At 51.6% G+C, this 21,375-nt stretch overlaps 12 protein-coding genes across 14 annotated transcripts; 6 read left to right on the forward strand and 6 right to left on the reverse strand.

Annotated features, from left to right (window-relative positions):
• Nucleotides 1-6: 6 nt before the first annotated feature.
• Nucleotides 7-1,692, reverse strand: LOC9634283 (pentatricopeptide repeat-containing protein At2g34400). Its single transcript, XM_002965795.2, has one exon. The coding sequence runs from the start codon at nt 1,690-1,692 to the stop codon at nt 7-9; it is 1,686 nt and encodes a 561-aa protein (XP_002965841.2).
• A 257-nt stretch (nt 1,693-1,949) lies between these two features.
• LOC9635651 lies at nt 1,950-3,728 on the forward strand. Its single transcript, XM_002965463.2, has 4 exons — nt 1,950-2,103; nt 2,262-2,541; nt 2,634-2,842; nt 2,898-3,728. Exons 1-4 carry the CDS (start codon nt 2,089-2,091, stop codon nt 3,474-3,476), a joined length of 1,083 nt encoding a protein of 360 aa, XP_002965509.1. The 5' UTR covers nt 1,950-2,088; the 3' UTR covers nt 3,477-3,728.
• Nucleotides 3,729-6,496: 2,768 nt separating this feature from the next.
• On the reverse strand, nt 6,497-7,996 carry LOC112344953. 2 transcript variants are annotated; one of them, XM_024670643.1, is made up of 6 exons: nt 7,956-7,996; nt 7,780-7,882; nt 7,551-7,725; nt 7,046-7,487; nt 6,936-6,975; nt 6,497-6,852 (listed from the first exon to the last, which is right to left on the reverse strand). In XM_024670643.1, the coding sequence occupies exons 2-6, from the start codon at nt 7,868-7,870 to the stop codon at nt 6,734-6,736; spliced, it is 867 nt and encodes a 288-aa protein (XP_024526411.1). In that variant the 5' UTR covers nt 7,871-7,882; nt 7,956-7,996; the 3' UTR covers nt 6,497-6,733. The 2 variants fall into 2 exon arrangements, with proteins under 2 accessions (XP_024526411.1, XP_024526412.1); XM_024670644.1 differs by lacking the exon at nt 7,956-7,996 and having other exon boundaries at nt 6,497-6,868; nt 7,780-7,886.
• LOC9635652 (heat stress transcription factor B-4) lies at nt 7,964-9,511 on the forward strand. Its single transcript, XM_002965464.2, has 2 exons — nt 7,964-8,378; nt 8,534-9,511. Exons 1-2 carry the CDS (start codon nt 7,980-7,982, stop codon nt 9,371-9,373), a joined length of 1,239 nt encoding a protein of 412 aa, XP_002965510.2. The 5' UTR covers nt 7,964-7,979; the 3' UTR covers nt 9,374-9,511.
• Nucleotides 9,403-10,379, reverse strand: LOC112344954 (mitochondrial intermembrane space import and assembly protein 40 homolog). The gene is made up of 4 exons (XM_024670646.1): nt 10,268-10,379; nt 10,040-10,077; nt 9,836-9,961; nt 9,403-9,700 (listed from the first exon to the last, which is right to left on the reverse strand). Exons 1-4 carry the CDS (start codon nt 10,317-10,319, stop codon nt 9,536-9,538), a joined length of 381 nt encoding a protein of 126 aa, XP_024526414.1. The 5' UTR covers nt 10,320-10,379; the 3' UTR covers nt 9,403-9,535.
• On the forward strand, nt 10,340-11,026 carry LOC9634285 (josephin-like protein). The gene is made up of 2 exons (XM_024670645.1): nt 10,340-10,435; nt 10,499-11,026. The coding sequence occupies exons 1-2, from the start codon at nt 10,349-10,351 to the stop codon at nt 10,970-10,972; spliced, it is 561 nt and encodes a 186-aa protein (XP_024526413.1). The 5' UTR covers nt 10,340-10,348; the 3' UTR covers nt 10,973-11,026.
• A 793-nt stretch (nt 11,027-11,819) lies between these two features.
• Nucleotides 11,820-13,429, reverse strand: LOC9635653. The gene is made up of 5 exons (XM_002965798.2): nt 13,192-13,429; nt 12,470-13,044; nt 12,366-12,416; nt 12,075-12,308; nt 11,820-12,021 (listed from the first exon to the last, which is right to left on the reverse strand). Exons 1-5 carry the CDS (start codon nt 13,362-13,364, stop codon nt 11,900-11,902), a joined length of 1,155 nt encoding a protein of 384 aa, XP_002965844.1. The 5' UTR covers nt 13,365-13,429; the 3' UTR covers nt 11,820-11,899.
• Nucleotides 13,430-13,487: 58 nt separating this feature from the next.
• LOC112344937 lies at nt 13,488-14,165 on the forward strand. 2 transcript variants are annotated; one of them, XR_002991888.1, is made up of 2 exons: nt 13,488-14,030; nt 14,086-14,165. XR_002991888.1 is itself a non-coding variant. In XM_024670592.1 (2 exons), the coding sequence occupies exon 1, from the start codon at nt 13,544-13,546 to the stop codon at nt 13,865-13,867; it is 324 nt and encodes a 107-aa protein (XP_024526360.1). In that variant the 5' UTR covers nt 13,488-13,543; the 3' UTR covers nt 13,868-13,888; nt 13,958-14,165. The 2 variants fall into 2 exon arrangements, 1 of the variants encoding a protein (XP_024526360.1); XM_024670592.1 differs by having other exon boundaries at nt 13,488-13,888; nt 13,958-14,165.
• LOC9635654 (pre-rRNA-processing protein TSR2 homolog) lies at nt 14,019-15,062 on the reverse strand. The gene is made up of 5 exons (XM_002965799.2): nt 14,850-15,062; nt 14,701-14,792; nt 14,511-14,639; nt 14,258-14,456; nt 14,019-14,189 (listed from the first exon to the last, which is right to left on the reverse strand). The coding sequence occupies exons 1-4, from the start codon at nt 15,022-15,024 to the stop codon at nt 14,271-14,273; spliced, it is 582 nt and encodes a 193-aa protein (XP_002965845.2). The 5' UTR covers nt 15,025-15,062; the 3' UTR covers nt 14,019-14,189; nt 14,258-14,270.
• LOC9635655 (nuclear pore complex protein NUP50A) lies at nt 15,051-16,563 on the forward strand. Its single transcript, XM_024670591.1, has 2 exons — nt 15,051-15,113; nt 15,184-16,563. Exon 2 carries the CDS (start codon nt 15,184-15,186, stop codon nt 16,456-16,458), a length of 1,275 nt encoding a protein of 424 aa, XP_024526359.1. The 5' UTR covers nt 15,051-15,113; the 3' UTR covers nt 16,459-16,563.
• A 249-nt stretch (nt 16,564-16,812) lies between these two features.
• On the forward strand, nt 16,813-17,888 carry LOC112345016 (NKAP family protein-like). Its single transcript, XM_024670867.1, has one exon. It carries the CDS (start codon nt 16,844-16,846, stop codon nt 17,705-17,707), a length of 864 nt encoding a protein of 287 aa, XP_024526635.1. The 5' UTR covers nt 16,813-16,843; the 3' UTR covers nt 17,708-17,888.
• A 594-nt stretch (nt 17,889-18,482) lies between these two features.
• Nucleotides 18,483-20,910, reverse strand: LOC9634287. Its single transcript, XM_024670428.1, has 5 exons — nt 20,806-20,910; nt 20,405-20,740; nt 19,742-20,350; nt 19,501-19,683; nt 18,483-19,444 (listed from the first exon to the last, which is right to left on the reverse strand). Exons 1-5 carry the CDS (start codon nt 20,908-20,910, stop codon nt 18,887-18,889), a joined length of 1,791 nt encoding a protein of 596 aa, XP_024526196.1. The 3' UTR covers nt 18,483-18,886.
• Between the last annotated feature and the right edge of the window lie 465 nt (nt 20,911-21,375).

Raw genomic sequence — 21,375 nt, forward strand, 5'->3', positions numbered from 1 at the left:
TCCGGATCATGGTCGATGGAGCTTTGTAGAATTAGCGACGTACACACTCGAGAGTGCAACGTACGCAGCAGCCGAGTTTCGCGAGTTGAGTTGCACCGCTTGTTTCGCGGCACGCTCCGCTCTCGAGACGTCGCCGTGCATCTTGCAAGCCCCCAGCAGAGACATCCATTTGAAGTCGTCCACCACCGACGCGGGCATTTTCTTGATGAACTCCTCGGCCTCGAGCAGCCACCCCGCCCGTCCCAGCAGGTCCGCAAGGCAGCCGTAGTGCTCCTTCTCGGGAACTATCCAGTGGTCCCTCATGAGGCCGAAGTAGTAGCAGCCTTGCTCGACACGGCCAGTATGGGTGCAACCGTCGAGCATTCCCATGAAAGTTCTACCGTCAGCTCCAATGCCTTCCAGCAGCATCATCTGAAAGAGCTCGAGAGTGCTGGCAGGGTCGCTGTGTACTGCGAAGGCTGCTATCAAAGTGTTCCAAGTCACGAGCATTGCCGACGAATCCCAAGCCACGGAAGAAGAGATTGCGAGGAAGATCTCCCAGGCCTGTTTCAGCTTCCCAGACTTCCCATACATGCTCAGCAACGCATTCGCCACCAAGGTGTCTGAGATAGCTCCCAAAACCACCACCCGCTTGTGAAGAGCTCGACCAACTTCCAGGAACGATGAGTCGGCAGCACAAGCGTTGAGAAGAGCCACAAGAGTGACTTTCCTCACGGGATTTCCTTCATGCTCCATCTTCCTGAAGAGCATCACGCTGGAAGCCGAGTCACCATTGTCTGCACAGGCACCGATCATCGCTGTCCAGCAAGCGGAGTCCCTGTTCTGGATTCCAGCAAAGACTTCTCGAGCGCCATCCAAGTTCCCACATTTTCCATACATGCTGACGATGGTGGTGGCGACTGCGGTGTCGTGGCTCAATCCCTTTTCGGTCGACTGGGAGTGGATCGACCTGCCGTGAACGAGAAACTGGGGAGATTGACAGGCCTGGAAGACACCCAGGAACGTAACTTTGCTCGGCCTGTGCTGTCCATCGAGGAGCATTCTCCAGTAAACTCCAAGTGCCTCTTTGTGATGCCCATTTTGGGCATATGCTGCGATCATAGTGTTCCAAGTGACAGTGTTCTTCTCGGGCATGACCAGGAAGACGCTTGAGGCGCTACTCAAGGAACCGACCCTTCCATACATCGCCACTAGCGCGGTGCCCACTACGACGTCGATTTCCTCCAGCTCGATCCCTGTTCTTGATCTTGAGTCGTCGTAGAGGGAGTGGATCCATATCCCAAGGCGGAGATCGTTGCAGTTGGACAGAGCAGCCAGGAATGTCACGGCATTCGGCGCTACTCCCTGGAGCTGCATCGATCGAAAGAGATGGATCGCTCCTTCGCTACTGCCGGGCGATATTTCCCTGGATTCCGAGCGCGCGGAGATGAGAGCGGTCCAGGCAACCACGCCGGGCGCCGCGATTGCATCGAACACAACGCGCGCGCTGCGAATATCACCGCATTTGCCATACATGTTAAGGATCGCCGTCGCGAGCTGTGAATCGCGGCAATACCCGGATTCCTGCGCACACCTGTGGATTACCCGGCCCTGCTCCAAATCCCGGGCTGCCGCGGCCGCATTCCCGAGCGCCACGAACATCCGGCGGTCGGGAGCGATCCCTTCGAGCTGCATCTGGCGGAAGAGCGCCATCGCCTCCCTCGATCGGCCACGATCCACAAGCATTCCAAGAATCCGCGTCCATGTCGCCGACGGAGGAGGAGAAGCGAGCGACGTAGAACAAGAAAAATCCCCGCTAGGGTTTTGCATGGGAGAGAGACGAGCGAATCTTAGAGAATATCCTCTGAAGAAACTGGCGTCACGTGTCGCTCTCAATGCCGTTGGATTGGATGAGGAATATTCCACCACAATTCCACGCGGATGGTCTTAATGCCGGCGACCCTGTGCCATACAGAGTGAAGAGAGAGAGAGAAGGGAGAGGAGAGGGCATTAGGGCTTTTGGGCACAGATTTCTAGAGAAGGCGAGGGCGGCAGCGCTGGAAGGGAGCTAGAGATCGGCCGCTTGCCGACGCTCTTGCGAGCAACAGAATGCCTGGCGATTCGGTTTGTGAAAATCTCTCCTCTCCTCTCCCAGATTTTAGGTCCATTTCGCTGGCGGCCACTTGAAGTGTGATTTGATTCGTGCGTGTGCTTGCGTTGCTGCTGTGTGCTGAATTTCTGTGGTTTCTAATTCCTTTCCTCTTCGACTTTTTTGGCGGCAGCCCGTTTGTATGGCGCTGGAAATGCCCGACGAGATGAGCAGCTGCAGCTGCTCCAATTCCGACCACGAGAATTTGCGGCCGAGCAGGGGTGTGCGATTGTTTGGAGTGGACCTTTTGAGCAGCGAGGGCATGAGGAAGAGCGTCAGCTTGAGCAACCTCTCTCACTATGCGACCGCCTCCTCCAACAACATTGGCATGCAAGAGCATCTGGATACCACCGATGGCTACGTCTCAGATGGCCTCGTCCAGACGAATTCCAATGCTCGCGCAAGAAGGAAAGGTGCGTGGTTGGAAGAAAACTTCGATCTTTCTTTGTTCTAGGCTGACTTCCTGGCCAATTTGTTTGTTTGTTTTTTTTTTTTTTTCCTACAGGAGTTCCATGGACAGAAGACGAGCACAGGTTGTTTTTACTAGGCTTACAGAAGCTAGGAAAGGGTGACTGGAGGGGCATTTCGAAGACCTTCGTCACGACTAGGACCCCGACGCAGGTTGCCTCGCATGCACAGAAGTATTTCATTAGACAGAGCAACTTAAGCAAGAGAAAGAGGCGCTCGAGCTTGTTTGATATCTCCCCTGGACAAGTAAGTTCTTTCAAATACGCTCTTTGGTTTCTTACTCTTACTTCCTTCTCTTCAGGATTTGAGCTTGCCAGACTCGGCGCTCGCTAAAAACGTGAGCTTGCAAACGTCCTTTCTGGAGCTGGGACTGGGACACGACCGCGTTGCGATCCCAGTGGCGCCGCCGCTGGAGAAGATAATGGAAGAGAAGGTGTTCTTCCCATCACAGGAGGGCGGTAACCCGAGCAACGGCGCTAACTTCGAGGAGGACAAGGATGATCCAGTGGCAACGAATGAAGAGCCAGTGCCAGGCACCGGCACTGGCGCTGTTGCTGCCACTCGAGGCATCGCCATCGATGCGCCAGCTCCAGCGCTTTGGCTAGATTTAAGGTCGCAGGCAAGTGCTATGTCCTCGGAGCAGCAGCAAAACGAGGCCCTCGGCCCGCTCAAGTCCAACGTTGTGAAGCCAGTGGCATCAATCTCGACGGGGCCAGTGAGAATTATGGAGGACAGAGAACTCGCAGCGACGGGAGGGCCATCGATCCTGTCGCTCAAGCTGGAGCAGCCCGTAAGGCACTCGGCGTTTCACGTGAGCTCGGCATTCGCGAGCGCTGGAGCAGCGGCGGCAGGACTGGAAGCTCCAATCCAGTGTACGTGATGGATGTGAGATCTCTCTCTCTCTCTCTCTCTCTCTCTCTCTCTCTCTCTCTCTCCCTCTCTTTCTCTCTCTCTTTCTCTTGAAGTAATCAAGGGAGAGATCATGAACTGACGAAGGACAGCTAGTAGACCTCTTTTTACTTTTTTCTTTTTTTTCTTCTTTAAGCAACAATAAGAGCCAACTTGAAAACTGTATTTATTCTAATTCAAATTTAAATAAATTTCTCTCAGGGAAATAGCATAAGATTCTAAACAATGGTCATAACCGCAATAATGCTAATAACTTAATGTTTAGCAAATGTCTTGGAACAAATCCACGTTCTCGTTTGATTGCTGCTTTCTCGACGTCCGGTAATGTTGGAACCCTAACTGGCTAAAGTTTTCCGAGGGTATTAGAAACAGCAGAACATCCAGAACTTTCTTCCCAAACTCCTCCTCCCGCGCTCTAAGAGCCTTGGCCAAATACTCAAGCGAAGGAGGGTCGTGTGTAATCTTCCCCAGCGTCTGTGGTGCTAACACAAAGTCAAAATCTGCATTGTTTTTGCGCAGAGGCCTCCACAGATACCGATCAGCGTTCCCACCCTGTCAAGTAAACAAAGAAATCGGTTTATGAATGTACACATTTAAGTTCTTCTAAAGCTAACCAGTTGAACGTAAGGATTTCTCCTGGTACGAGCTCCCGCAGCTCGGCCGTGTCCATCTCGGATTCCTCGAAGCACTGGGGCTGGGCGACACTGCCTGGGCAATCACGTAACATGAAACCCCATAGCACGGAGTACGAGTCTGAAAACTCGTGGCTAGCCCGACGAAACTTTCTGACCTTGTTGATGGTGAACATACAAGACCGCCACATTCTCCAAGCAGAATGTGAAGTGGAACTTTGAGAACCAAGTACATCTCTGGAAACTTGAATGCTTTGGCAATATGGCATCTACATCTATATGCTGCAACTTCGTATTCCCAAGAGCAATGGCCACGTCCTGGCCAATGTTTTCTTCTGTCAGCTGCTTCACTTTCCCAGTCCCAGACCGAGGAATGCCTCCAAACCAATCGTAGACCATGTTTGCAGCGCTGACCCTTCTGAATATCGCTGATTTGTGTTCTTCCGGAAGTCTCTCGGCCCGCTGCTTCCAGGATAGCACAAGTGCGTCATACTCGTCCCTGTCCCATGGAGCCATGTAGCGAACATAAGTCTGGCGGTGTTTCATAGCTTCTTTCGTGTTATTCACGTCGGGAGATGCGGCAAGGAGAGCCCGCTGTCCGATGACTCGCCCGTAGTTGTACTTCTCGTTGATAAGATGGAAGCTTACACGTCAGCAACGATGGCGTTGAATGGATACTGCTTTATGTCGATGATGCGGACGCATGACTCCCAAATCAGCCACCCCGACTCGAGTATTAAAACCGAGTTGGGCTCATCGATTCCCATCCTTAGGATGAAGTACCAGAGGAAAGCAAACTTTCCCAACCCCCGAGTTGCCATTCAAGAGACGTAGAACGCCTGAGCGGAGTATGGTTACGACCTCCTGAAATAATCAAAGCACTTCCTCAACCTTCTCGATAGCCGCGTCCATGAAACCCGACCGACACTAAGTTTGATGTAATACTAACCAAAAACACCTTACACATTTGTAAGACACTCTTTCTTATTGCAAAAAGCGCACCGAGAGCGAGAGAAAATGAAGCTCTGAGAAATACAGGTGTGGACGTGTATACAGTAGAAGGTGAACAATAATGGAGCCTGTGACTTTTACACCAAAAGTTTTGTACGATTACATCCTCTCTTTTTTGCAACTTCAAATTGTAGATTAGAAGGATCAAGAGTATTACAGTTTCAAATTGTTGATTAGAGGGACCAAGAGTGGTGGTCTGATTCAATGCAATTCGTCGCTGTCAAAACACGTATTCTTACTCTCTAATGCTGCTGTTAACAAAAGCTGCCTTGTAATCCAGACAAGAACGTTATGAACATCCAAGTAGAAGCATCCACCTGGAGGGAAGACGAGGCAAAATGCCCGTGCTGGACCACTCGAGAAACTCGGCCCATCCCTTTCTTCCTGGAAACACATTTGTTTGCTGTGCTCGTTTGGCACAGGCATTGTTCCAGTCCAATTGTACGCCACCCCACGCACTCTCGTGACCTAGAAACATGGCAGTCGCAGAGCCCTCCTCTTGTGGATGGATGGATCCCCTTATCCTTTATTTTGTTCTTTCCATCTTTCTTCTCTCGTTTTTCTATTTTTTTGTCTCAAAGGGTAAGATTCTCCAAGGCCGCGCGCAGGAGGAATGTACAGCGACTTAATCTTGTAGTAAATCCAGCGCAGGATTCACAAGGAATGAATCAAGTGGCGACAATTGCAAACATACCTCACACACACACACACAGAGAGACTGAGAGAGAGCTTTTTGGGGGGAATAAACAAAACCAGCTTCTTTGAGGCTTACAACTCTCGAGGCATCAGCCCACGACGTTGTTGGTTTTTATAAATTTTACTCCCCCAGAGAAGAAGCAAAGATTAAAACCCGAGCTCGTTTGTTTGCGATTTGGAATGCGAACGTACAACAAGACAAGTGCAAGCTTCTTAAGACAAGGACGTGGACAAAAACAACGAATCCTAAAGTTGGTATTTTAGAATAGGAGATTTCCCGCAGCCAAGAAACGTATACTATTCTAAATCTTGCGCTTTTGTCCGTGTACTCTTGCAAGGGGCATCTTTTCCCAAAGCTCACGGGGTGCCATGCAAGTACGCATGGAATCTACAGGGAATAATCACAGCAAAACAACGAGCACAACAAGACACCTTGATTCCGCAGAACATGCTACTAACCTCGCCGTCTTTGGCCTTTTATGCTGCAATTATCAAGACCTTTCACTCAACTTCTTCTACCATCTTTGTTTTCTATAGATTTTTCCTTCTGGACAAACAACACACTATAGACTTTTCTCATGTGACTTTGTCGTGGCTGGAGCCATGGATGATCGGATTGGATCTTTTGGATCCTTGGATCGTTTGCATCGGAGAAGATATTATAGGATTTTACAAAGTTTTGTGCCGCGCAAAAGCTCTCTCTTTCGAGGACGAATCTTGTCAGTTCCTCCTGGGGAGTCCACAGTTTTTTTGCTTCTCTCTTTCATCTTCTTCAAGTGAGAGCAGCAGGCAAGGTTCTCGAGCCGAAAGGACTGAAAATTCTCTTCCTCTCGCTCGATCGATTTTTTAATGCTTTCTCATCTTCTTCTTCTCCTTCTTTTGTCTTTGCTCAATCCCTCACGCCGGTTCGGGTACAAGGAAATTCACACCCTCTCTCGTGCATCGATAGTTCAATGCATGAACCCTCTTTCCACTTTCTTTCCATGCACGCAAGTTTAACGCCACCCCCTGCGCGCGCGAGAGACTGACCGGACGTAAATTGTTTGATAAGATTCTCGCGAATAAAACTGGAGATGATAGAGAGATCGAACCTTTAAATGTGAGATTCCACGCCGGAGATAATTCACACGCCTGTAAGAACAGCGAGCGGCCTTTGATCAGTCGGCTTGAAAACAACTCGTCTCAGCTTCTAAGACAAAACCTTCTTTCGTCTGCCAGGAGGAAGGAGATCTGGCAACTCACTCCTGCGCGCCTGCGCTCCAGGATGATCACGACTCGTCGCCGCATTTATGAAAGTCATATGAAAGCGTTGCTCGCAAATCATCCCCCCTCCATCTCCGCTTTTCCCTGCAATCAATGGAATTAGTAAGCTCATCACGAGCAACACAGCCGAGTCCCGAAAAGCAGCATCATCACGGATGCTTCGCCACGCACATAATTCAACGACAACATTCCCCCATACCTCGAAAACTTTGGCTGCGTGGGAGATGCCGGCACATATTCCACCGCGCGGTGGCAGGAAATAAAAATGCCGGGGGGACCACGCCTGTCCTTCACAAGTCCGCGGACGGTCCGTGACGGGCGCCGCCGGACGCGTTTCCCTCGCACTGGCCACATGAGCCGCCGCAGCTCGCCGCACGCGTCTGGAAGAACGAACTAAGTTAGTGGAAGTTTTTTTTAAAGTCTAGCGTGTGTGTTGGGAGCACCTGTATAGAAGAGTTCTTCTTCTCCTTCTCCTTCTTAGGTACTCCTGTTCCTTCTTCTCCTTCTTCTTCATTCGTTTTCGTGCGTGAGTGTGGCCGCGGAGAAAAGCTTTGGACGATTGCTTCGCGTCTCGCAAATCTTGGCTCGCAGCATCTCCCTTCTTTGTACTGAAGCGTGCTGCGGGGATTCTTTCTGCGAGAGTTAGCTACCGCGCTCGAAGGCAAGACGAACCTGGCAGAGCTCTCGCATGTGTGGCAGAATCAGGCGTTTCTACGGACACCATTCTTCCGCTCGTAATGTGAATCTTTGCGCACTTCGCCATTCACTGCTGCCACTGCTGCAGGGAGTTAGCTAGTTAGAAACTTATATCAGTCTGAAAGGGGGAGAAGAAAAGAAAGTTCACTCACCCGTGGCGTTCTTTGTCCGAATTGATGCGCCTCGAGTTCCTTGGTACTGTCCAAGAAAATCAGCAAGTTCAAGTCCTGGACTCCTCCAATCTAAAGCTGGAGAAGCAGCAGCATCATCATCAGCAGCAGCAGCCGCAGAATTTCCGTCTTCCATCGTTCTGCCTTCGAGCAAGGATGGAACTCTCCTTCGACACAAGCGAAGGCGGACTGCTAGCAGTGGACTCGCACCGCTCGGTGCCAGCTCCCTTCCTCACCAAGACATTCCATCTCGTTGACGATTCCAGCACGGACGACGTCGTCTCCTGGAGCGAAGACGGTACCACGTTCGTCGTCTGGCGACCCCCGGAATTCGCCAAGGATATCTTGCCGAATTACTTCAAGCACAATAACTTCTCCAGTTTCGTCCGGCAGCTCAACACCTACGTGAGTCTCCCATACGTTTTCTTTCCACACCTCCTCCATAGTTCTTTGGAGTTCAGTCCCTTAGTTCTTCGCCAGTTGTCGATCACTTGCAGTACTCAGCTTCAGCATTTTGTCAATGATGTTGCGCACTGAACTTCGTTCTTGTCGACTCGCAGGGATTTCGAAAGATCGTCTCGGACAGATGGGAGTTCGCAAACGAGTACTTCCGCAAGGGACAACAGGACCTCCTCTGCGAAATTCACCGGAGGAAGACCGGGCAGCCGAACACGATGCAACCAATCCGACAAACCAGCACTGCAGAAGATATCCTCTGGTCGCACGTCACCACCACCTCTCCAGTCCCATCCCCACGGGCTCCACACTTCACAGCAGCAGTGTCCATCTGCGACGAGAACGAGCGACTGCGCCGGGACAACTGCATTCTAATGTCGGAGCTCTCCCGCCTCCGAAGGCTCAACGACGAAGTCCTCCTGTTCGTGCAGAACCAAGCTCGGATGCCCCTCCAGCAGGATCTCAGCTGCATCAAGTGGCTCAAGTACAACACCCTCCCACCACTGCTGCCACCGCCACCGGCTTCTCCAAGATTCGAGGAAATTGTCGAGGATCGCAGGCCTGCCACCAGAGTCGCACACAGCAGCCGCCTCTCTTCCATCGTTTCAATGGCTGCCACCAGGCCGACTTCCGCTTCTACGCCTTACGTGAAAGACACTCCACCGAAGGTCCCAACACTGTGCTTGCTGGAGAGCAAGGCCAAGGAGCTCTCGTCCTCTACGACCGATGCTTCTTCCAAAGTCACTTCATCGAGCTCGTCCGATGATTCGCCCAAGCTGTTTGGAGTGCCTCTCAACGGGAAGAAGAGGCCACACTCCCCGAGCAGCGACTCGTCGTCTCAGGCACGGCTAAAGAGCCCGCGGCCGGATATTTCACTCCAGCTCGGCACGGATCCCTGTTGGTTAAAAGTTTGCAAATCTGTCAGTGAGAAAATATTCATCTGACTTCCCAGGTGATAATTACCCAATACCCGTTGATGCAAAAAAGTACGCGACGATTTAGCTGATTGTAACGAAAGTCGTTAGAAGGAAAGAACAAAAAAGAGCAAAGAAAAATCTGCCACAGGCAGCAAATCAATCGCCCAGTCTTGTATGTGATCTACGTGATCATACTTGTTTGCTTGCAGGAGTTTTGGATCTTCTTCTTCTAGATGGTGGTCTTTCACCTACGTTGGGATCACTTCCATCATCTGGATCATGCTTTGCAAACAACTCTGGGGTTGCTTCCATGCACGCTTGCATGGCTAGATAAGGCTCAATGCAGTCTGACCCCTGGACATAAAAATTGACAATGAAAAAAGGCACGAAGACGATGCGATGCATTCTCTCTCGTTTTCTTTTCCATTTCTTTTTCCCTCGCTTGCTTCTGCCATGCACAGCTTTGGATATGAGCATGGAGCTACGTACCTTCTCTTCGGCCGTGCTCTTGAAGTAGCACACGAAAGCCTCGCTAAATTGCTTTCCACAGGGGCCCTCACGGAGATCAGCGACGCAGGGACATTCCAGAGCTTTGCGCGCCATGTCGTCGAGAGACTGGATCAATCAACACGAAGAATGTGAGAATCTCTAGTCACGGCATTTTCGAAAGGCAAGAAAAAAAGCATCACGAACCTCTGGCTCCTTCTCGTTCTCCGGTTGGACAGTAGCTTCTGCGAGAGAAAAAGTTTTAGTCTATAGTTCTTAACTAAAGGAAAAGCCTGTATCTTCTAATGAAAAAAGAGTGACAAGCACGCAAGAACACGAAAGATCACCAGAAACCACTCACCGATCACAAGAAAGCACTCTCGATCCACGAAATATCACACGACAGACAGGAATCACGATCGCGAGAGCAAATACCTTGCGCAACACCTTGATCCGCCTCTTCGTTTCCCTGCTGCTCCATCCCCATCGCTAGGCTCGAGCTCTTAGGGCAATGCTATGGCGGACGATTCAGCAATGGCGATCTATCACGAGCGCCAGCGCCTCCAGCTCTGCCTTCTCCACGCGCTCAACAATCTTCTCCAGGTAAGCAATGCCAAGCAAGAACCCTATAATATTTCTTCTCTTCCCCTCTCTCGCCGCTACTAGGGCCACGATCGATTCACTCGGCAGATCCTCGACGCCATAGCCGATTCTCTGGAGGAGCAGCACGCCACACCCTGGAGCACGCGAAATCTCTTCTTCTTGCCGGCCAAGCAGCACAGAAATCCCTTGACAGGGAACTACGATGCCAATGTCCTCATCGCCGCCTTGTCGAGCCGGGGACTGGAGGCGCGCTGGCACGATCGACGCAGCGCCATCGCCGACGACGATCTATCCCGCCCCAATCTCGCGGGCCTCATCGCCAACACCAGCAGCCAGAGGTTCTTGGGACTGTGGAGGAGCCGCCACTGGATCGCTCTGCGCCGCGTCCACGGATCTTGGTACAACCTCGACAGCGATTTGCCGATGCCAGTGGCAATGCGCGGCGCCGGCGAGGTCAGAGATTTCCTAAACTCCCTACGCGATCAAGGAGCCGAGCTCTTCTTCGTTTTTAGAAAGGAAGAACAAGGGGATGAATAGGAGATTCTAGGCTGTTGCCCAGATCCAAACCGACGCGGCCGATTCGATCGATCATACTTCTTCGCTCCAGCCTTCTTCCGTGAGAATCGCATTGAAGACTCGGTCGATCCTGGTGCCCAGAGGGGGCAAATCCTCGCCATCGCGCTCCGCCTCTTGGATCACTCTCTTTCTCAGAATGGCGAGGCCTTCCTTGATCACCTGGTTTTCTTCTCGGGCCAGCGCGGCACACTGACCGTTCCGGTGATTCGCCAATTCACGCTCCATTGATGAAAGATATCCTGCAAAGAGAACGAGAGGGACGCCCAAACCAAAATATTTGATTGCTGGCCGAAATAACTCTGCCACCATCTCTAACCCTAAAACTTTTAAAACCAAAATTATAGGATTTGGTTAACAAGATTTAGACGTTTAACAACATATATAAGAAAACTGATTTTAAGAAAACAGATTAAGAGCTTGTTGGAGGAGGAGCAAGAGGAGCATGGCAATCCCAGTAAAAACATTGAGTCTTTCCATCATGACCACTAAAGCATCTTCGCCATGCTTCAACAGGATCTAAAAAACAAAAAACCGAAAAGTTATTTGTGGGAAAATTGCTCTGAAAGAGAAAATTATAAGAAACAATCTTACTTCCATCAGGATCTGTCAAAGTGACATGTTCAGGAGCACCAGGAGCTGGAGTCGGAGGAGAATTCTTCCCAAGAACACATCCGGCCAAAACAAAAGCGAAGAAGCAAAGAAAGAAGATAGATTTTGCTGAAGCCATGTTGAACTAGCTGACTTTTTGTGAATAAATCTCAAGCTTCAAACCCCACATATTTATAGTAATACTTTTGTGGCAAAAATAAAACGCTCTAGGATAATGTTTATTTTTAAAATATGTATGGACAATACCACCATGCTTAACTAAAACAATGGTAGTTGTCTTTACAACTCGGTTTTGGGGATGGAAGGTCTCTTTGCAGTGGGGCGCGTGATCTCCTTGGCGGTGTCTCTGTAGTACGTGTTATACAACTCCCTCGAGTAGCGCACGAAGTTGTAGAGGAAATCTACACACGGCAAACTCTACTGTCACGCCAAAGTTTTTCAGAGAAACCATTACCTGGATTTTGCTTCTGGAGGTAGTCGATCTGGATGGGCGAGAAAAGGCTCTGGAGCTGCTCGAAAGGCTCAAACCGCGGCCTCTGCAAGGATTTCTCGGGCTCTCGGTCGACGTGATCCCTGAGCTCTCGATCATCGCTGGGAGCCTCGACTCGATCGGGCAATGCAGTCTTCGCTTGGCAGGAGCCCGTTGTTTTGCTGCATTTCTTTATCCATTCGGAGGTATTCGTCAAATCTGCGTCCACGAAGATTGTCTTAGACGATCACAAAAGTCTGTTCTACTGCCTCATACCTGCGAAAGGCGTCCTAGTTCTCTTCTGTTTCTCTCGTGCTTGCCAGCCACCTGATGGAATAACTTACGTAAGTTCGATATGAAAACCACCAAGCAAGCTATACCTTTGATGTCACACTTGATCTTGAGAGACGCAGCACCGAGAGGAGTGTCGTTGTTACAGAAAACTCTGATCGGGCTGGACACTGTGCTCCCGAGAAGTAGACGCTGGTCGTCATAGGCAGCGAGCAAGAATCGAAAAGTAGAAGCTTCTCCTTTCACCGGGCAGACATGCGTGCTGGCTTCGTCGATCGCCACGTACAAGTTCCTTGGAGATTTTTGCGTGCCAAAGCGCTGGAGTCCGCGAAGAACCGGACCTTTGCAAGGATTTTTGGAGTTCTTGCACTTGGAGCGGGTCACTGGGATCCATTTGTAGCTCTGCTGCTGCGTAGATTTTTCCTGGTAATCCTCGATCGGCGACGAGTAGACGAGGAGAATGAAGAGATCTATCCTGTTCCCTTGGGTGAAACGGACCTGGAATTTCAAGCAGCTCTCTCGAAGCCGATCGTCGACGTCAGCCGGCCCGACTGGGATCTGGACAGCCTCGGAGATTTTCAGCTTCGCGCTCGAGGAAAGCGCGTCTCGGATGATCAGCTTCACGCGATTGTAAGAGCACTTGTGCTTGCCCAGCTTGTACGCCCTGGATGAAAGAAGCGAGGGAGAGGAGAGAGAGAGAGAGAGAGAGAGATCGGTGAGAATTCGTCGAAATGTGGCAAGATTCGCGCAAGAACCGCGAGGCATCGCTCAAGAAAGACGAAATCTCAGCGCCAGGCGCCAAAGACCATACCTTGCTTCCGGCTGCTCCTTGATCGCATGGGGCAAACCGGTCGCCACGCAGCAGCACAGCTCCGCCTCATCGTCCAGAATCCGCGACTCGCATTGGATGAGGGGATCGATTATCGGCGAATTACCGCCATCGCCGGCGCCAAGCTCCCCATCGCCATCGCCAAGCTCCTCCATACTAGTATCCTACATTCTACCCCCATTCAAACCACAGAAGAAACCCTCCGCCCAATGAAACGCTGCCAGCTGCGCAAACCCCCAAAGATCGAGCATTCTTTGATTAACTGTACGACCAAGGGCCACAGTTAACTTCCGGACACTCTAGGGTTAGGGTTCGTCGATGATAGATCGTCGCGATGGCCGAGAGCGTAGAGCCGCGGAGGACGATCGGCGCCAGGGTTTTCCTCAAACTCAACCGCAATGGCCACATCCTGGGCGCGATTTCGGCGGCGCTGGCAGGAATCATGCTGGTGGTGAAGATGAAGAAGGCAGAGGAGCTCCTCAATGAGCACAGGACGGGGCTTTGCGGCCTGTCCGATGGAATGGCGGAGGAGAACCGGCGATTGAAGCAGGGATTGATGAGCCTCCGGCAGCGCGTGCTGGATGAGGTGAGCCGGGATGGCAAGAAGCTGCCGCCATTGCCCACCAGGCTCAAGCAGATTTTTGATTCGGTGCAATGAGCATCGAGAGCTCTGTTCCAGGTGAGGAAAACTCTTCCTTTTTTCCAATGCGGCATTCTTCTCTTCTCTCTTTGTGTTCTTCATCGACAGACTTGGGCTCTCATCGATTAAGTGGCGTTGTGAAGAAGAAATTTTGGAGCAGTGGGCCTGCTTCTCGCAACTGGTGAAATAATTAGATTCTCTTCTCTTTCGTTTTCATTCTGTAACTCCTTGAGCAGGATCATCCAAAACATTTTGCTTCGATAGATCCGCTATGATGCTCAAAACTGGTGGAATGAATAAGTTCCTTTTCTTCGTCTTCGCGTGAGCACGATCGATCGATCTGTGATAGCAAAGTTTGGAGCAGTGAGTAATTCGCAACTGGTAAACGCAGTAGATTTTTAGTTTTACCGCAGCATGATGATCAAGCTGGTCGTTTTCCTCCTCTTCTACTTCGTCGAGATTGAACTACTGTCCAATCGTCCTCTGCGGCCTCGGTTTCGTTCGATTTATCGATGTCCATTGTCTCGGGAATGCTCGCTGGTTCTTTCTCAAGGTTGCTCGTCGATGAGAGCTCTGCGACCTCTTCACTCTCGTCATCGTGGCTTTCCTGCGAGAAAAACGCTGCCACTGTCAAGTTTCTCTGGCGATCGAAAAGCCCAACCTCTGTATCCTTGCAAATCGATTTTTTCTGAGCTCCGGAGCTAGGATTCGCCGACAAAGCCATGCTCTTTACGCGCTCGAAGTTCCCGACACCGCATTCTTCGTTCAAGAACATCACTATTTCCGCTACCTGTGTTCGCACAAAACCATCTAGAGTCGAGCGTTTCCAAAATTTACGACCGACCATTTACCTCTTCGTGACTTCCATCTTCCAGATCCGTGTTAAACGATTCACTCATTGCGTCCTCGAGCAATGCTTCCAGATCGTCGATATAGAGCGTTCCTGGGAATTTGCCCGAATTTGAGAATTTGAGACGAATTTGAGAGGATTTCCTCGTACCTTTGGTCTGAGTGAGGAAGGAAACTACATCCTCGACCAGCTGCTGCGATTTCTGGACAGAATTGCGGCCGCCCCACTCATTCTCCACGGCCAGCTGCAGCGCCGTCCACCGCGAGAAGCACAGCCGGATCCCTTCGGCCAGCATTCCAAGGCGCTCGTCGTTCCATCGCGCCATTCTTGCAAGAACCCTAAACCCAGAATTAGAACCCTAGCTGCTCCGTGTTCTAGGGCAAGGAGGAGCTAGGGTTTTCGGAGCGGCAAGAGGTATGTCGGTGGATTCTTGGCGAGCGAGCGCTTCTTGTCTGGATCTTTAGCTTCCTCTCCACTCTTGCAGATGGCCGATGCGTCCAACAAGAAACGCGGCGCGCTTCGGCAGATTACCAAGGACGATCGGGCAGACGAGGACGAGGAGGATGCCTCTCCATCGGAGCAAGGGACATTCGCGAGGGCCAGCGACGAGGTACTCGCGACGAGGAAGATTGTCAAGGTCCGGCGGAGTTCTTCCACGGCAGCGGCGCCATCGGGGCCGAATTTGTTCGCAAACATCCAGCTCGTAGCTCCCGGCACCGCTCCTCCGTTGGTTTCTTCCACTCCAGCTCCAGCTCCGGTGATGGATTCGTCAGTGAAAGATCCGGGCGAGAATGCGAAGGATGGAGGAAAGAATGCGAATGGAAACGGCAACGCCAAGGAAGAGGAAGAGAAGCAAGCAAAGGAAGAGGTGGCTCCAAACGAGAATGGGGAGAAGGAGGGTGGCAATCCAGGGAAAGCTCCAGTGGCAGCGGCGCTACCAAAATCCTTCGATCAAGTCTCCTCCAGCGCCAACGCATTTGGATCTTTCGGCACGGCCTTCTCCACCTCGAGTTTCTCCTTCTCGACGACTGGATCATCGTTTAGCTTCGGGAGCTCGCCGGCAATGGGTTTTGGTTTTTTTGGCTCCTCCACCACCACCACCACCGCGACGCCAGCCGAGGGAGGGAAGTTCCCACTCTTTGGACAGGCGCCGCCGAGCAGCGGCGACACGGCGGCGCCGCCATCGAGCAGCAGCGGCGGTGGAGGTGGCGGCGGCGGACACCCGACGGTGTCGCTTCAGGAGGTTCCGGTCGAGACGGGGGAGGAGAACGAAAAGGCGGCGTTCTCCGGCGATGGGATCCTGTACGAGTTCGTGGACAAGAGCTGGAAGGAGCGGGGTAAAGGCGAGCTCAAGCTCAACTTGTCCGAGGATTTGAAGAAGGCCCGGCTGGTGATGCGATCCAGGGGGAACTTGAAGCTGCTGCTCAACGCCAGCCTCTTCCCGGACATGAGGATGAGCAAGATGGACGGGCGGAGCGTCACGTTTGCGTGTGTTAACAGCGCCGCCGCCGCCGCCAGCGCCGCCAAGGATGGCAAGGCTGTGCTTACCACGTACGCCGTGAAGCTGCGAGACGCGGCCGGGATTCCAGAGTTCCTGGGGCTGGTTGAGGCGCACAAGGGGATCAAGCCGGTGGCGGAGGCGGCGGAGGAAGCGGAGGAGGTGGCGGCGGTGGAACAAAAGGCTGATGATCAAAGTGGCAGCGAAGATGCTCAACGAAACAGTGGCGAGGAACAAGCGCCAAAAGAAGAACAGGTGTGAGCGAGCGATCTTTCTACATTTTGTTGTGTGCTTGCGATCGATCGATCAACTTCAAAACATTGATATTTGATTGAAATACTAATCGGAAGAACAAAGTGATAGCCACCATGTCGACCATGTCCGCCACCACGTTACTATCGTTACCATCGGTGATACCGGCGTTGGTAGTGGCGCTGGCCCTGGAACTGGAACGTGACCCTGCGCATCGTCAAGGTGGACGTGATTATACCACATGTGAATTGGCGTCATAGCTGTCTGTCTAGGGTTTGTGAGCATACGGTAGAATATACTACAAGAAGAATATGCTTTTAAAGATTCGATTTACTCTAGAAGGAGAATATTCTAGCTCTTGCACTTGCGCTAGGGCTAGGGTTTGCTTCCGGCTATGGCGAAGAGGCGACCGAGCATTTCCAGCAGCAGCGGCAGCAGCAGCGACGACTCCGAATCCGAATCCGACCACCGCTCCAGGCGGCGCCACCGCCGACGCAACGAGCACGAGAAATCGAGGTCAGTCTCGCGTCACAAAACCTCCACTAGCAGCAGGGACAGGAAATCCAAGTCCAGCAGCAGCAGCAGCAAGCACAGCAAGAAGAAGAAGCGCCGCCGCCGCGCGAGATCGCCGTCGCCCTCCTCCTCTTCCTCTCCGTCGTCCTCCCCCTCGTCGGAGCTCAACGATGGCGCGCCATCGGACGACGCGCGCGGCGGGGATGAAGCGGGGGAAGAACAGGACTCCGCCAAGCAGATGCTCGAGATTGACGAGGAGGCGATCAAGTTCCGGGGGCTGCTCGAGGCCCAGAAGAAGGCCGCGATGGGATCTCTGGAGAGCGAGCCCATGGTCGGCCCGGCTCCGGCGCCCAAGACCGAGCGGCACATAAGCTACGGAGGAGCGCTGCGGCCGGGAGAGGGAGACGCCATCGCCCAGTACGTCCAGCAGGGGAAGCGAATCCCTCGCAGAGGAGAGGTGGGTCTCTCGGCGGACGAGATCCAGAAGTTTGAGTCGCTGGGCTACGTGATGAGCGGCAGCCGGCACCAGCGCATGAACGCGATTCGAATCCGGAAGGAGAACCAGGTGTACAGCGCCGAGGACAAGCGAGCGCTGGCCATGTTTAACTACGAGGAGAAGGCCAAGCGCGAGAGGAAGGTCATGTCGGATCTCCAGCGGCTCGTCCAGCGGCATATCGGTGCCGACGTTGGCCCGACTCACGATCCATTCGGCAAAGGTACCGGGGCAGAAGTAGACGAAGGATAGAGTCCGTGTGTATTTAGCAGCAAGAACTCTCAAGAACAAGAACAATTAAAACAGGAACTCTCAAGAACAAGAACAATTAAGGCAGGGATAAAGAGTGGGCTCTGATCATCACACCAAGTGTATTAATCCTTTATCATCATGTGGAAGAAAATCTACGAATTACTCGAAGAACTAGAAGCTATAACTGTTCGAGATTATGTATATAAGCTTTATTTTCAGTTTTCTTAGGTTTAAAATGTTCTTAGAGAATAAACTTTTATCCATTTCTGGCCGTCCGATTCCAACGGTCAAATTTAAATCCTGGCCGTCCGTTCTTGGATGTTTTTCCCACGACATCTGCTTTTGCTTGACGAACACTGTGCGATTGGATCGGCTAGACTTCAGGTGCGAGCTGGCTCTCTGGATCCATTGCGTAGTTTTTCTAGAACTTAAGTTGATCACACAGATTTGTTTTGATACAGTGAGGATGGAACGCTCTTGGCTGCCACTACAAACGGTGGCAAAACCTTTGTGTGGGGGCTCGATGGAGGCCATTGTTTGCGCATTCACTCTTCAGGCGATGTTCATGGCCGCAGCTCCATCTAGCGTCAAGCAAAGCTGACGAAACAGTTTCTTTCACTCTCGTGGCTTCCAGGCCATAACCAGAGCGAAGACTAGAATCGCACGCATCCTTTCTCAGCCTCTGGCATAAAGCTACTGGAATTGTAACTATTGCTTCCTTTGCTTCTCACACAAGGTAATAACTCATCTCGGGTGCTGTCCAATTAGCCAGTGATAGTGTTACTTCTAGTCTTGGCAACGTTTTTTGTTTCCCACCAAGCCTCGAAGAAAACAAATAACTGTTTTTCTGAATCAGCAAAGTTTAAATGCTACAAACACTTATATGATCTTCCTTCCTAGCTTGCACTTACACCATCAATTGGTGTAGAAAGTTGTGTATGACCCGAGCAACCTCTGTTTTGTAAGATATCTCCGCTCACTTCTTGCCTTGATGACGTTAGAGCCACCTTCTCTCCAGCCGATGAAAATCTGCCACCGAAGTTCTATCACTCCCGACGGGGATCATCACGGAGTGTTAAGCCACCGCCTTCAAGTTTTGATCCAAGTACCTAGCCATGCCTGCGACAACTTGATCCCGTCCACTGCACATCCTGATGCATTTGCATCGAAAGCTGGAACTCAGTGAGGCAGGAGCTCTCTCTTCCTCCTCCCCCACCTCCTCCTGATCACCGAGAGGACGTAGAGGAAGAAGAGGAAGAGCAGCGCAAACAGCAGCCCGGCAAGGATTGGAAGAAGCAGCGGGGTTGCCGCCACAGCCGTCGCTTGCAAGTTGAGATCATTGGAGGAAGCCAGCTGAAGATACGCATTGCTGCTGCTGCCGCCACCTTCGCCTTCGAGCAGCGAGTTCAGAAAGGCATCACTGCTGCTAATGCCTTCTCCTTCAAATAACTCGATGAAATCACTGGCACTGGCACTGCTGCTGCTCACCCCGACGTCATACACTAAACTCTGAGAGCTCGATATCGGAGTCTCTTCAGCTTCTTGAAACGTTTCAGTGTTGATCCTCTTGGCCTTCCCACCATCCTCGCCCAAGCTTCGAGGGAACCACCGCCACATAAAAGATGGTGGCGATGCTGGTGGTGGTGAAGCATTGCTGCTAGCCTCCTTAGTGTCACCAGTGCCGCCAGCCAGTAACTTCTGAGATGGAAATCCTGTCGCTGCATGGGACTTTAGCACCTGTTAAGTGTCCATCTTAGTACGAATATATCTGGTTCCTGTCAGCAGAGGCATACCTTGTAGGATGACTCCTCGGCCATTGCTGCTGCAAGTTCTTCACTATTCTTGTATGGAAGCCTCCTGTGCAATCCCACACCATCACCTCGCAAGCTCCGCCAAAAGACTGAAGCGGGTGTCGATGAAACATCAGCTTGCCTCAACAACTTTCGAGATCCTGCTGCTGCATGAGACTTTAGCACCTGTTCAGTGTAGATCTTAGTACAAATACATATCTGCTTCCTGTCAACAGAGACATACCTTGTGGGATGACTCCTCGGCCATTGCTGCCACAAGCTCTTGTCCTTCACTATTCTTGTCTGGAGGCCTCCTGTGCTTTCTCACGCTGCTGGTGCCATCGCCTCTCAACCTCTGCCAAAAGACTGAAGCTTGTTCTCCATCTTGTTGTGGTCGCAGTGGAGCTATGAAGCGGAACAGAGAAGGTCCATTCTCGTTGGAGACGAAGATAGGAGGACCTGGCGCTGCTTCCAGAAGCATCCGTCGGGAACTGATAACTGGGAATCGATGCCACCCCAGGAAGTTTTTGAGTTCTTCCCATAATTCCTGGGACGTCACCTCGTCCTCCTCCAAGCCCGCGTTCAAAAGCCTACTCCACATTTCTTCTTTTATCGACTGAAGAGTGGTCGGTAGCTTCCAAGTCCACTCTCCAACTAGCTTCTTAAGTTCCTCCACCTCCGGATGCATTTCGGCTCTGGACGGTAGCTGCACCGACGGGAATGTCCAGGTCCGAAAGTAGCTCTGGATATCCTCCCAGCTCAGGTTGTCGTCGTCGTCGTCAATCGCAAGCGTCTTGCCACCAAGAGAAGTATACCGAACTGAATCCACAGCGCCAACCATGACCGCCTTTAGCTGCAAGAGAAGGTTGGTGCGGATCCAAGCAAACCATCTAAGCTCTCGAGTTACCTCTTGCGAATCATGGTTGTCATCCTCGAGTACAGGTAATGGTGGTGGATCATACTCGGGAACACTTGACGCTGTCGCGTGACTGCTGGCGATAACTGCCTCGAGCTGCGAGGGTGGTGCTGGCGAGGACGAATCCTCCAGCTCGATTGGAGTAACGGGCTGCAAGAGAAGATTAGCTACATCTGGAGTTACCTCTTGCAAGTCATGCTCGTCATCCTCTTCGAGTACAGGTGCACCATACTCGGGAACACTTGATGCTGGGTCACTGCTGGCGATCACTGCCTCGAGCTGCGCTGGGAAATCCTCCGCTTTCTTGTTCGCTGTTGCGGCAGGAGTCTGCCCGCACGCGAAAAATGTCAAGGAACAAGAAAAAATGACAGAAACGAGCGAGCTGTACACACCTCAAGGAGGAGGGCCTTCAACCCTGTTGCCTGTGTGCTTGCCTGCGTGCTTGCCTGTGCTGGAGCGCGTCGCAACCAGGAGAACGCTAATGCTAGAGCTTCCATCGCCGCCAATATAATAGGGCAGGGTTACTATGTAAAATATCTATTTAGAAGATCGTGAGAGACGAGGAATATTATCGAAGGAATATATGTAAAGAGATTTGCTGGATCTCAAGCAAGTCGCGAATCTGAGGATCATCAGCGGCCTTCTTTCAACCGCATCCCGCGTTTTGTACTGCTTCTGGAAGTGAACCACCCATCCTTCTGATTTATATCTAAGTTATGAAACCATTTCAACTCGCATCCTCTCAAACGTACCTCACCCTTTAAAAGACATTGCGCAGCGCAGACCGTTCAGCTGTGAGTCTTTGTATCCCCACTTACCCCGTTAGATCAGATTAAGAATATCACTTTTGAAGAGTGAGGGAGCATTGGAAACCCGTGTTGCGATTGTTGTACACAGTAACTCCAGATAGCCTGCAATAAAGAGAAACACGAAATACTTGACTATAGAAACTTCAATGTGGT

This window comes from Selaginella moellendorffii, unplaced genomic scaffold, assembly GCF_000143415.4.
Source record: "Selaginella moellendorffii unplaced genomic scaffold, v1.0 SELMOscaffold_6, whole genome shotgun sequence".
Taxonomy (NCBI): domain Eukaryota; kingdom Viridiplantae; phylum Streptophyta; class Lycopodiopsida; order Selaginellales; family Selaginellaceae; genus Selaginella; species Selaginella moellendorffii.

Excerpts from the sequence above, each read along its gene's own strand:
- LOC9635655 (XM_024670591.1), top strand. The coding sequence starts at position 15,184 with ATGGCCGATGCGTCCAACAAGAAACGCGGCGCGCTTCGGCAGATTACC.
- LOC9634283 (XM_002965795.2), bottom strand. The coding sequence starts at position 1,692 with ATGGCGCTCTTCCGCCAGATGCAGCTCGAAGGGATCGCTCCCGACCGC.
- LOC112345016 (XM_024670867.1), top strand. The coding sequence starts at position 16,844 with ATGGCGAAGAGGCGACCGAGCATTTCCAGCAGCAGCGGCAGCAGCAGC.
- LOC9634287 (XM_024670428.1), bottom strand. The coding sequence starts at position 20,910 with ATGGAAGCTCTAGCATTAGCGTTCTCCTGGTTGCGACGCGCTCCAGCA. Across the intron at positions 20,741-20,805 it reads TGAAGGCCCTCCTCCTTGAG|ACTCCTGCCGCAACAGCGAA; the intron begins GTGTGTACAGCT and ends GCGTGCGGGCAG. Across the intron at positions 19,684-19,741 it reads CCGAGGAGTCATCCCACAAG|GTGCTAAAGTCTCATGCAGC; the intron begins GTATGTCTCTGT and ends TACACTGAACAG.
- LOC112344953 (XM_024670643.1), bottom strand. The coding sequence starts at position 7,870 with ATGGCGAAGTGCGCAAAGATTCACATTACGAGCGGAAGAATGGTGTCC. Across the intron at positions 6,976-7,045 it reads CTCCTGGCAGACGAAAGAAG|GCGTGTGAATTATCTCCGGC; the intron begins GTTTTGTCTTAG and ends CTGTTCTTACAG. Across the intron at positions 6,853-6,935 it reads GTGGAATCTCACATTTAAAG|GGGGTGGCGTTAAACTTGCG; the intron begins GTTCGATCTCTC and ends TCGCGCGCGCAG.
- LOC9635653 (XM_002965798.2), bottom strand. The coding sequence starts at position 13,364 with ATGGAGGAGCTTGGCGATGGCGATGGGGAGCTTGGCGCCGGCGATGGC. Across the intron at positions 12,309-12,365 it reads AACTAGGACGCCTTTCGCAG|ATTTGACGAATACCTCCGAA; the intron begins GTATGAGGCAGT and ends TCGTGGACGCAG. Across the intron at positions 12,022-12,074 it reads CCTCCAGAAGCAAAATCCAG|ATTTCCTCTACAACTTCGTG; the intron begins GTAATGGTTTCT and ends TGCCGTGTGTAG.
- LOC9635651 (XM_002965463.2), top strand. Across the intron at positions 2,542-2,633 it reads TGCTCGCGCAAGAAGGAAAG|GAGTTCCATGGACAGAAGAC; the intron begins GTGCGTGGTTGG and ends TTTTTCCTACAG. Across the intron at positions 2,843-2,897 it reads TTGATATCTCCCCTGGACAA|GATTTGAGCTTGCCAGACTC; the intron begins GTAAGTTCTTTC and ends CCTTCTCTTCAG.
- LOC9635654 (XM_002965799.2), bottom strand. The coding sequence starts at position 15,024 with ATGGCGCGATGGAACGACGAGCGCCTTGGAATGCTGGCCGAAGGGATC. Across the intron at positions 14,640-14,700 it reads AAGATGGAAGTCACGAAGAG|GTAGCGGAAATAGTGATGTT; the intron begins GTAAATGGTCGG and ends GTGCGAACACAG. Across the intron at positions 14,457-14,510 it reads CGATTTGCAAGGATACAGAG|GAAAGCCACGATGACGAGAG; the intron begins GTTGGGCTTTTC and ends TTTTTCTCGCAG.
- LOC112344954 (XM_024670646.1), bottom strand. The coding sequence starts at position 10,319 with ATGGGGATGGAGCAGCAGGGAAACGAAGAGGCGGATCAAGGTGTTGCG. Across the intron at positions 9,962-10,039 it reads AGAACGAGAAGGAGCCAGAG|TCTCTCGACGACATGGCGCG; the intron begins GTTCGTGATGCT and ends TGATTGATCCAG. Across the intron at positions 9,701-9,835 it reads AGAGCACGGCCGAAGAGAAG|GGGTCAGACTGCATTGAGCC; the intron begins GTACGTAGCTCC and ends TTTTATGTCCAG.
- LOC9635652 (XM_002965464.2), top strand. The coding sequence starts at position 7,980 with ATGCGCCTCGAGTTCCTTGGTACTGTCCAAGAAAATCAGCAAGTTCAA. Across the intron at positions 8,379-8,533 it reads TCCGGCAGCTCAACACCTAC|GGATTTCGAAAGATCGTCTC; the intron begins GTGAGTCTCCCA and ends GTCGACTCGCAG.
- LOC9634285 (XM_024670645.1), top strand. The coding sequence starts at position 10,349 with ATGGCGGACGATTCAGCAATGGCGATCTATCACGAGCGCCAGCGCCTC. Across the intron at positions 10,436-10,498 it reads CGCTCAACAATCTTCTCCAG|GGCCACGATCGATTCACTCG; the intron begins GTAAGCAATGCC and ends CGCCGCTACTAG.
- LOC112344937 (XM_024670592.1), top strand. The coding sequence starts at position 13,544 with ATGGCCGAGAGCGTAGAGCCGCGGAGGACGATCGGCGCCAGGGTTTTC.